Source organism: Tachysurus vachellii, chromosome 16 (assembly GCF_030014155.1).
Source record: "Tachysurus vachellii isolate PV-2020 chromosome 16, HZAU_Pvac_v1, whole genome shotgun sequence".
Lineage (NCBI taxonomy): Eukaryota > Metazoa > Chordata > Actinopteri > Siluriformes > Bagridae > Tachysurus > Tachysurus vachellii.
Genome location: NC_083475.1, coordinates 21,658,643 through 21,670,682, shown reverse-complemented (window position 1 = coordinate 21,670,682; position 12,040 = coordinate 21,658,643). Strand labels below are relative to the sequence as shown.

The 12,040-nt window shown below is 43.3% G+C and overlaps 2 protein-coding genes across 2 annotated transcripts in view; one reads left to right on the top strand and one right to left on the bottom strand.

The window, feature by feature from the left end:
* The window catches only part of orc5 (origin recognition complex, subunit 5), a 9,331-nt gene extending 8,725 nt beyond the window's left edge, over window positions 1-606 (bottom strand). The window contains exon 1 of the mRNA XM_060889932.1: window positions 522-606. The gene's annotated coding sequence lies outside the window, so the exon portion shown is untranslated. The remainder of the gene's footprint in view (window positions 1-521) is intronic.
* A 494-nt stretch (window positions 607-1,100) lies between these two features.
* lhfpl3 (LHFPL tetraspan subfamily member 3) overlaps window positions 1,101-12,040 on the top strand; it is a 29,266-nt gene continuing 18,326 nt past the window's right edge. The window contains exon 1 of the mRNA XM_060890117.1: window positions 1,101-2,033. Coding sequence (XP_060746100.1) covers window positions 1,631-2,033 — 403 coding nt within the window. The 5' untranslated portion in view covers window positions 1,101-1,630. The remainder of the gene's footprint in view (window positions 2,034-12,040) is intronic.

Below are 12,040 nucleotides of genomic sequence, written 5' to 3'. Positions count from 1 at the left end.
CTGAACTGTTACCCTGCTGAACTGTTACCCCGCTGAACTGTTACCCCGCAGAACTGTTACCCCGCTGAACTGTTACCCCACTGAACTGTTACCCCACTGAACTGTTACCCCACTGAACTGTCACCCCGCTGAACTGTTACCCTGTCACCCCGCTGAACTGTTACCCTGTTACCCCACTGAACTGTTACCCCGCTGAACTGTTACCCCGCTGAACTGTTACCCCACTGAACTGTTACCCCACTGAACTGTTACCCCGCTGAACTGTTACCCTGTTACCCCACTGAACTGTTACCCCACTGAACTATTACCCCACTGAACTGTTACCCCACTGAACTGTTACCCCGCTGAACTGTTACCCTGTTACCCCACTGAACTGTTAAACCAACTTTACAGGATAAACTGATTAAAAGCTTTAGCATGTAGCATGTAGCATAAACACACAGATATACTGCTACACACAGCTGTTATATACACGTGACATTTCTGCCCATAATAACACAACACACATAAAAACATCTTACTGTCTTTAACACGAAGCTCAACAACACGAACACAAAGCAGATTCGCGCGCGCTGTCGTGTGACGGTGACGCCACTTCCGTACACGCGCACTGTTACGTGACATAAACCAAGGCGAAAAAAGGACGCAGAATGAAAACGTTAAATAAATAAATAAATAAATAAATAAATAAATAAATAAAGAAAGCATGATATTCAGAAAGGATGAAGAAAACGAGTAAATAAAATTCGACATTTTTAATAGGCATTTTTATAACCATATTGATTTATTTATTAAACTCACATTTTATTAAACTCATTTATTAAAGATGTTTGTGTTCATAAATAAAATCTCCGCTGAGAATATAAGAAGAATTGGTGAATATTTTTATTTATATAACTGACTAGAACTGATTTACACGTGACTTCTTACTTTAATGTACTTCCGTCTCTCACCACCAGGTGGCAGCAGTTTATCATCCTTTCCCTCTGTGTTCTGGGCAGGTGTAACACGAAGGGAGGGGGGCGGAGGGGGAGGGGGTATCTGTGGGGTGACACTGAGGTTTTTATCCGTCTCATTTTCGTCAAAGGGGCGTTTTTTGGTGCGTGTTCCATTTCAGTATAAGGACCAGCCGGAGTGTGTGTGTGAGTGTGTGTGTGTGTGCGTGCGTGTGCGTGTGTGTGATGCTGAAGGTTTGTACTAGAGGAGAGATGGACAGTGTGTGCGGGATGATGCTGTTCTTATTCCTGTGATTATTATCTCATGAGCTCCATCATGAGCAGCTGCTGGTCCTGAAGGCACCAGAGCTTCTGGTTATTGTGTGATGCCAAACGCGGCTTGTGGATGTTGACACGTCATTATTTGCTGCTCCAGGAGCTGTAAGCAGTGTGTAAGGCGCAGTGAGTGAGGCGGTGATCAATGCGGCAGAATCACACAGAGCGGGCTGAGATGGAGCAGGAGAAGCTCTGAATTTTGTGCTGGTAATAAAATCCTGCACCTGTTCAGGTGTCCACCTGCGTGAGGTCACGGGGAGCGGCACGCGCGCACTGACCGGGTCTGTTCTGACTGTTCTGAGCCTTTCGAGGTGGTTTATTTTATTTTACAGAGACGTTTGCGCACAAACCCCGCAGAGATGCTCCCCGCGTCAGAAGCCGCAAAGATCTACCAGACGAACTACGTGCGGAACTCACGCGCCATCGGCGTGCTGTGGGCCATCTTCACCGTGCTGTTCGCCATCGTCACCGTGGTGTGCTTCATCCAGCCCTACTGGATCGGTGACGGCGCGGAGACCCCGCAGGTCGGCTACTTCGGCCTCTTCCACTACTGCATCGGTAACGGCGTGGCGCGCGAGCTGACCTGCTACGGCACCTTCTCTGACTTCAGCTCCATCCCGTCAGGAGCCTTCAAGGCCGCGTCCTTCTTCGTGGGCACCTCCATGATGCTGGTGCTCGCCTGCATCGGCTGCTTCGCGCTCTTCTTCTTCTGCAGCACCGCCACCGTCTTCAAGATCTGCGGCTGGATGCAGCTCGCGGCAGGTCAGAAAACACACATACCACAGCCGATTAAAGCTGCAGTATGTCTGGTTACAATGTGTCATCTTTCCGGTCCGGAAACGAGTCACACGTACACGACAGTCACAGCCGATTATGTCTGTAAGTCTTAAGTCCTGTGTATATGACAGTCACAGCTGATTAAAGCTGCAGTATGTCTGGTTACAATGTGTCATCTTTCCGGTCCGTAAATGAGTCCTGTGTACATGACAGTCACAGCCGATTAAAGCTGCAGTGAGGACATTTTCCCCTAAATGTTTCTTGTTTTAATCATGTGACTGAACAATAAATACAGTTGCAGTTGAGCAAAAATTTTAAGCCCCTGGTTACATTTTTCTTTTCCACGACTTAGTCTTACATGTTTAACACTCACTGTGTTTAAAGCAGCAGTATGTACTTTTTTAAACATATTTTCAGTCCCATAAGAATCATGTTTAAAGATGGATGATTTCATCACATCACATGAATTTACAGAAAAACAACAGGTTGGTTTCTGATTTAGCCTTCTGTCAACTTCTGTTTACATTTTTCTGGTCCATAAAAGTGTCAGACGATTATAATAGGTGTAATATTTTCTCTTATGGTGTTATGTTTTAACTTAAACATTTCTATGTAGTCTTTTTCTTCCTGACTCAGTGATGCAGCTTTATGTCAGTGTTTGTCAGATTCAGTGTTCGTGAGTTTCAGACACATCGCTAATGTAGCTAACAAGTAATGCGAGTCTATAGCTACCAGATTAGCATCGTGCTTACAGTCTGATCACAGATGTTCAGTAGCCTGTTTGTTTTGTTCTGCAGATGTTGATTTGATTTACTGCAAAACAGATATCAGAGCCTAGGTGAGTGTGTGTGTATGTGTGTGTGTGTGTGTGTGTGTGTGTGTGTGTGTGTGTGTTTGAGACCTTACAGAGAGAAAATCCAATCATCCTGAGTGTCTGATCTGCTTTATGGACATGCAGCTGCTGTTTGAGATCAGACTGTGTTATCATGACCTTTTAATAACAGACACTCTGTGATGATGTCATCAAAAATGCCCGGATACTCAAAACCCATACGTACCAATATGTGCAAAAATTTGTGCCCCCTTTGGTTTTTAAATGGGGAAAAAGCATCACATGCACTTCGGTTTTTACAATTATATATATATATATTTATAAAATGTTTATGTAAGTGAAATGTGAGTGCATTCTGGAACAAGATACTAATCTACACTCAGAGATATGGGTGAGTGCAAAAGTTTGTACACCCTATTTTTTTTTACATGGAAAAAAGTCAAAGCTTCTTGTATTTTATTATTATTTTCTTTATTTAATTTATAGATTCTTGTGAAACGGAATGTGTCGATTCCATTTTTTGGGAAGAGCAGGTTTGTGTTAAGGTTAAATACGTTATTCTAATATCGTATTGTGTTTCTATAGTAACAGCTGGTTGTCAGAGACACCTATCTCAGGCTCTCCGCTAATAATAAATGAATTGAAATAATCCAAGTTTTGTGTAAGGAGACATTTATGTACCGTTTAGAAGGAGTCTCCAGTGTCAGGTGTAAACCTGGAACTTGAATCATGGTGTGTCACTAATAAATATTAAATCATGGGTGAGTTTGTCACCGCACGCCATCAATGATTCGTTTTGACTAATGGCAGCAGACGCAGTGGTTTATTCTGTATAGACGTGTAACTGATTATCGTTATGTGTGAAAAGAAAAGCTGCTTCTGTTTTCTGAACATCTGCAGCCGAGACACAAGGTGGAAGCGATGACGTGCTTTTAAATGACTCTTCTGTGTGTGTGTGTGTGTGTGTGTGTGTGTGTGTGTGTGTGTGTGTGTGTGAGCCAAAAACACAAGCCTGGAGCGCTGTTTCGAATCCGAATGCTCTCTAGACATTGCATTTCTCCTTCTGACAGGCAGAAAAAACCCGCTGCTGCCATTTCCCTTATTCCCTCCAGGCTCCTGAACTCAGACTGAGTGAATATCCAGAGAGTCTCAGAGCAGCAGAGAGGGGAAAGGTGTGAGTTCATATCTCACGCTCATCCATATCAAGGCGGCGGCAGACAATTAGGATATCGATTTCACAAGAGTTTGCCATGAATCGGAGTTTATTGTGTTTTCAGAAATACTGGAGGCTCTAAATGCAACTTTGTGTGTGTGTGTGTGTGTGTGTATAAAACGTGAGATTAAACTGATCAACAACAAGCACTTTTTTACCCATCTTTACCCAGGGTGCCATTATTTCTGGAGAATCACATGATCACATGACCCAACATTAAACGCTTCCAGCCCCGCCCACATTCCTGCATTTCGAAGGATCTTGTGTGTGTGTGTGTGTGTGTGTGTGTGCGCACTTTAACACCTCTGAGGTCTGAGTGATGGAGCAGCTGAGCGATGATCACAGCTCCTCAGTACCTGCGTCTGCTCTCAGTCTGGTGTGAAGCTTTAATTAGAGGCGAGGATTCGTTTACATTTTCTCTCAGCTCAGCATTTCCAGATCCAGACACCAGCACAACTATCACGAAAGCTTAAACACGGGATCTATCAACACACAGACACGTCATCGTCACACGTCTGCCTCAGCAAGGGAAGATGGGGTGCCAATACTTTTTATCTGTCGTGAAAGGCAGAAATAAGGCTTTGTTTGAAACAGAAGAATCTCAAGTTCTGTTTTACACTCTGCACTTCGTAGGGCACTCGGTAGTGAGCAAACACAGTGAACAGGAAACACCTTAATGATGAACATCTTGATATTAAAGCAGAAGTATGTAATAATTAGCGCCTCCTACTGCCTGTAGTGAGACACAGTAAATGCACAGACAAACCGCTATCTTTTCATTCTGTTAACTTCTGTTTATTTACACCGCACGATTTCTTTTTGTTGATGGAAATGAAAAAATTCTAGATAGAAAAAAAATCGAATTTTTTTAGATTAAAAAAGTTAATTCCTGAAGTTTCTGTTCTTTAGACTGAATATGTCCCTCGGTTCCAGCACGTCAGGCTAACGGTGTGCTAATTATCGCTAATGAAGCCCAGTTCCTCCCTACAGAAGAGCGAGTGTTAATCATGAGTGAGCTTTGGCTCTGGCATTAACACGTGTCTCGGTTTGTCCTGTTGTGATTCAGCTCAACCTCAGCATCCGTCACAGGCCACTGACGCTATCAGAGGTCCGGCATTAGCCATTAGCAAGGAGCGGGTAATAATAGCCGTGCTCCATTAACCCCAGAGCGCTAATCCGCTCTCAGTCCGTCGGTTCATCCCTCAGTGCTGAGGATTACGACGGACCTGATCATTTATGATCGAGGTCACCTTCATGGGTCCAGGTCACGCCACTGGTGATTTCAGTAAAGTGTGTGTGTGTGTGAGCGAGTTTAAGAGAAACACACATCTCTCTGTTATTCTTCCATGTTTCTGTGCTTATTTACAGCAACCCTGATCACACAGCACTAGTGTGCTACAAGTTAGCTTAGCTGTAGCATAGCGGTATGACGGAGCCTCGTAATAAACCATTAAAGGCACATGTGGAGCATTTGTGCCATAAGAAACATAAAAATTTAAGGAAGTCAGTATTCAATACGATCAGACGTCAATGTTTCAAAAATAATGTTTTTACAACCTTCAGAAAACATCGTTCAGCTGCAGTAGTAGTTTGCTGCAGAGCGTTATTAGAACGTTCAGTAAATACTGAGCAAGTTATATGAACATCAGCTGTGTCCAAAGTAAGAACCCTCTGTTGTAGTAATGGTTTGCTTCACAATGTTATTGTCAGGCTGTAACGTTTCATTAATCACATTCCCTCAACATTCAGAAAACATCGGCTCTAAATCTTAAAAGTCCGAAACGTCTTTTGTAATAATGTTATTAGACGTTATTAGAACATTTAGTGAGCGCTGAAGGAGGTTCTGTGAAGATCCAACAGTAAAGGTTTTGAAAATAACATTTCTGCAACATCCAGAAAACATCTACTGTGATAAGGGTTTGCTTCAGAACGTTATTAGAATGTTCAGTCAGTTATTTGATGGCCCATAGACGTTATTAGAGCAATTAATCTAAAGGTTTCAAAGGTAACATTCCTACAACCTTTGATAAAATCTTTGGTAAAAACAATTTGCTTCAGAAGGTTATTAGAATGTTGAGTAAATATTCCACACGTTCTGTGAATGTTCTGTAATGTTTCAAAAACAACATTGCGTAAATGTTCAGAAAGTATAAGAAAAGTTTTAAAAATATCTGACAGGTCCTTAGAAGGTCTTCAGAAGGTCCTCAAGGTTTTTAGATCTTCTCTCAATTTCACTTTGTGGTTTACAGAGAAATCGTTTGGATTATAATCAGCTTTATGATGGTGGTGAAAGAAACTCTGCTTTGTGTTGGAGAATATTTTTGTAAACTGTTTATCTGTTGTGTTTTTTTGTTAAGTAAATGTTGTGTAAAACCCTGATTTACACTCAAGCTTAAAACAGGAACATTTAGAAAACATTCTGTGAACATACAATGATCTGAAGGTCTGATGGTCATGTTTAAAGTTCCACAAATAACCTTCAGTTCCTACAACGTGGTTTGGTTCAGAATATTATTAGAGTTTAGGTCAAAATGCTTACAGGACGTTTTGGTCGCCATGAAGCTTAAAAGTCCAGCTAGAGAACATTAGCAGAAAACAGTCAGGAAATTATTCTGTAATGTTACAAAAATAACGTTCCTACAATATTTGGAAAACATCTGATACAGAAAAACCTCTCAGAAATTTATTTACGTGATTTTCCTAGTTGCTAGCTTCATAAGAATGTGAATAGACAGCAAGTGAGTGTGTGTGTGTGTGTGCTTTTGAGTGTCTATGCAGGACTGGTATATACTGAGTGTTAATTAACATTTCCTTAACTTCCCACTTCCCCTCCTCCTAAAAAAATGTACATCTGGCCCAAACAGGCAAAACACACACACACACACACACACACACACACACACACACACACACACACACATAGAGAGAATAGAGAGACACACACACACACAGAGACACACACGCACACACACACACACACACACCTCACACACACACACGCACGCACACGCGCACACACACACACACACACACCTCACACGCACACACACACACACACACACACACACACACACACACACCTCACACACACAGACACACACAGACACACATACACGCACACAGACACACACACACATACACACACTTCACACACACAGACACAGACACACACACACACACACACTTCACACACACAGACACGCAGTAACACAGACACACACACACACACACACATATTTCCCCAGAGCAAACAGAAAAAAAATCAACAAATAACATTAAAAAAGACAAGAATCCTCCATGGATGTGTCCTAAAACCAGATGGAAAGTTGGATTTGAGTTCTGCCTGATTAAAAACGTCAGCATCACCGTGCCAAAGAAATCACAGCGGAGTCGTTCATGCTCACAGCGGTGAACTGGAGCGGGCTGTTTTAGTGTAAACGCTCTCCATCAAACCGTCTGCTAAACATTCATTCGCTCGGCGTGGGGCTACAGATTACAGGTTCCACTAAAACACCCAGTCAGACTCCGCATGGGTGCCAATATTTATGACACATCTCAGTTTAAAGACAAAAGAAAATGCATAATATTGTCCAATAAAAAAGAGAAAGGAAAAGATGCTTCAACTGAGGCTTTGCATTGATTAAAAGATGCAGAATCCATTTTTTAGAACCTAGAAACAGGAGCTTAAGAACCTTTTCTGGAACCCTGGAGAACTTCTGTCAGAACCAAGTGCCCTTCTGTATGTGGTCATGTGACCAGCGTTGTTTATTTAAAATGACAACTAGATAAAGTGTATTATTATTATTTGCTTGCATTTCCAGTTACATGGTTGCTATAGTGTGTGTGTGTGTGTGTGTGTGTGTATATGGGTGTGTGGGTGTGTGTGTGTGTGTGTGTGTGTGTGTGTGTGTACAAAAATCTTGTCAGATATGATGTTTTCTCGTGTTCAGAACAGATCTTCTTCTCTCTGCTGCTGTGTGACATGACGTTTGTTCATCGCACACACACACAAAAACACAAACACACGCACAAAAACACACACACAAATGCACACAAACAGACACACAAAACACAGACACAAATGAACAAACACACATAAACACACACACAGGCCACGCCTCCTTCATTGAGACTAACAGGACGTACACAGCGGCCACATTGCTGCAGTGTTGCTGATTGCAGCTGAATTTTGAGAGCCACTGGATTGAGTTTAATGAGGAACGAAGGACAAGAGTTTGTGTAGAAGGAGAAAAAAGACCGTCTTCTGTCTTCACTCGCTCTGTCTCTCTTTTCTAATCTTGTAGCAGCACCAGCGCTCTGATCGCACTGCTGCTGAAGGTCTTCACAGGAAACAAATAAATTCTCTGTCGTTTGGAGCAGAAACTGAAATAAAAGATGAGTTTGATCAGTAAATAAAGGCCATGCTGGTGTGTGTGTGTGTGTGTCACATTTAATGATTTAATCCTCCTCTGGAGGGGGAGGGGACCAAGGACACAGCGTCCTGTCGCTCCAGAGCCCCAGTCAGCGCTGCCAGCTCGATCCCTGGAGCTTCTCCACAGGAAATGTGCTGGTCATGGAAATCCAGCTCAGTCCAGGAAATCTGTGTATTTTCTACAAACAGAACCTCGACTGAGGTTAAGCTTCATACAGATTAAACCCACATGTTAAGATAAATACGACTAGCTGTTCAAAAGTAATGTAATGAAAGAAAGAAGAGTGAGTGTGTAATATGTCAGCATCTAACCATGCAGAGTGATGACAGCCTCACCTGTGGCTCTGGCGGGGTAAAGTAAGGAGCTTTACGTTTTTTAGTACAGGGACAACAGAGACAGCGGTGTTCATGTACACGCCTGCCAGAAGTAAATACAGTACAGAAATCGTGCAACAACCAACCTGCACGATGATGTGTTGGAAAGGCTTCACAACCTCGTCTTGCTGCGGAGACCAGGCCTCCAGTCCTGGGTGTCGCCTGATACCAGGGACCAGGAAAGTGGTGCTTGAGCGGGAGGAAGCGCGGTAAGCGGGCGGGTGTCCGTGCTAGGCTAAAAACAAACCCTAGCCGGCCGTCTCTCCCGTCTATTCTACTGTACTTTCCAATGTCTGCTTCCTGGACAATAAACTGGACTACGCCCGACTCGAACGCACTACACGGAGAGAGTTCGGAAACTGCTCCATCTTTGTTTTCACAGAGACGTGACTCAGCGACAGAGTTCCGGACTCCATCGTTCAGCTAGACGAGCTCACCTTGTTTCGTGCAGACAGAAATGTAGCTCTGTGCAGTAAGGCTCGCGGTGGTGGTGTGTGTGTTTACATCAACACAGTATGGTGTAAAAACTTTGTGCATGTTTCTAGTTACTGCTCATCGCTAGTGGAGTTTGTGACTGTTAGATGGAGTCCATTTTATTTACCACGGGAATTCACCATGGTTTTCATTGTTGGAGTTTAGATTCCCCTCAGCGCTAATGCTAAAGAGGCTCTATGTAAACTCTATGGGGCTGTTAGCGATCTGCAGAATGTTCACCACGACGGACTGTCAATCATTGCCGAAGATTTCGATCATGCAATTCTCAAATCAGTGCTCCCTAAATTCCATCCGTATGTGCGAGGAGAAGGGAAAACATGCTGGATCTTGTTTATACAAACATTCCCGGTGCGTATAGTGCGGCACCCTATAGAGTTAATCCACGGAAAGCTGCTGGACCAGACAACATTCCTGACAGGGTGCTTAGGGAATGTGCAGAACAGCTAGCGGATGTCTTCACTGACATCTTCAACATTTCCTTGAGCAGCGCAGTTGTTCCTACGTGCCTCAAGACAACCACCATTGTCCCCGTCCCAAAGATATCTACAGTGTCCTCCCTCAATGACTCTCATCCCTTCACACTCACACTCATTGTAATGAAGTGCCACGGCCCTTCATTTAGCCTTCACCCACCTGGACAATAAAGACACCTACATACGACTGCTGTTCATAGACTTTAGTTCAGCATTCAACACAACCATCCCTAAGAACCTGATTGAGAAGCTGAGCCTGCTGGGACTGAACACCTCTCATCAGCAAGAACGACGAGTCAGCATACAGAGAGGAGGTGCAACATCTAACTGTCTGGTGTAGAACCAACAACCTGTCTCTGAATGTTGATCAAACTTCAGGAGAGCATGGAGCGACCACTCATCACTGAACATTGAGTGATCACCTGTAGAGAACGTCAAGAGAACCAAATTTCTTGGTGTTCATCTAGCAGAGAACTTCACCTGGTCACTAAACACCAGCTCCATCACCCAGAAAGTCCAGCAGCGTCTCTACGTGTTATGAAGCCTGAGAACGTTGTCTCATGTCACTGTGTACTGTAACAGCTATATATGGTTGTAATGACAATAAAAGCTTCTCGACTTGATTTGTTATATCATTATAATGGAAAAAATACCAGAATACGGTTTCTATTTGGCTGCTAGTCACAGAACTAAAGTCAGGACTGTAAATAAAGCTAATGTGTTAATGATGTGGGGGTCACGGTGTCTTAGTGGTTAGCACGTTCTCCTCACACCTCCAGGGTTGGGGGTTCGATTCCCGCCTCCACCTTGTGTGTGTGGAGTTTGCATGTTCTCCCCGTGCCTCGGTGGTTTCCTCCGAGTACTCCGGTTTCCTCCCCCGGTCCAAAGACATGCATGGTAGGTTGATTGGCATCTCTGGAAAAATTGTCCCTAGTGTGTGATTGCGTGAGTGAATGAGAGTGTGTGTGTGTGTGTGTGCCCTGTGATGGGTTGGCACTCCGTCCAGGGTGTATCCTGCCTTGATGCCTGATGACGCCTGAGATAGGCACAGGCTCCCTGTGACCCGAGGTAGTTCGGATAAGAGGTAGAAGATGAATGAGTGTTAATGATGTTTCTATCATCACGAGTTAATGATATTCCTGATAATTAATATCATTAACAGTTTATCATCCATCCCAAACCCCGCTGATGCGCTGCAGTGGACGAGCTTCATTACTGAAAGAGTCATCATTTTGTAGTGTCAGCTCTCATCTCCTTATATGGAGTTTTGTGGGTGTGGCTAAACAAACACATGCTGTGGACTTTAATTTTCCGCTGAATCAGGGAAACAAATTTTGCGAATTTATAGTTTTTAAACATTTACACAGAATTTTCCTTAATAATATTAATAAACAAAACCTATTTATTATATGATTTTTATTTATTAACTAACTTAATAAAACTGAAAGCTTATAAAAAAGTCTCTGTACCCAACAACACACACACACACACACACACACACACACACACACACACAGAGTGACTGACACGTCTTCAGGCCTCCTGCAGTGCATACTGTGTTAAACTTTCATTATCATCATCACAGGTATTAGTGAAGCGTCTCCATGTCCCTGTCCACGTCTTCAGGGTTTCTACCAAACGTCTGAGGGTTTGAGGGACGATCAGCATGTCTGTCAGCTGTACCTGGTGGATTTTTCCAGAAGGACAAGCGCTGAGCAGTTAGGACATGCAGATCAGGACAAACTGTTTGATCACAGATCAGGATGTAGAAGCCGTGTGGAGTCCGCAGCACAGCAGAGATCAAACACTGTCTGAATGACCGTCTGTAACGCTGTGAGAGAGTGAGGGAGAGGAGGAGGAGGAGGAGGAAGAGCAGAGTGATTTGTTTAGTCAGAGCGCTTCCACACGGTCGTGTTTGCTGATATCTAATCTGTAGTAATTCAACATTGAACTCATCAGCATTTTACTCTCACTGATGAGAAAATAAGATCAATGGGGTGCAGCATCTACAGTCTGGAGGCCAGAAACTGTCCCTGTGGGATGCTAACATCCTCTCAATAAGGGCTGTATTACATCATTCTGACGTTAGCATTAAATATGTAACATATTTTCTTCTCACACAATAATCGTTTCTCATCATCATCTAATAATGCTGTAGTAAATAAATTATAA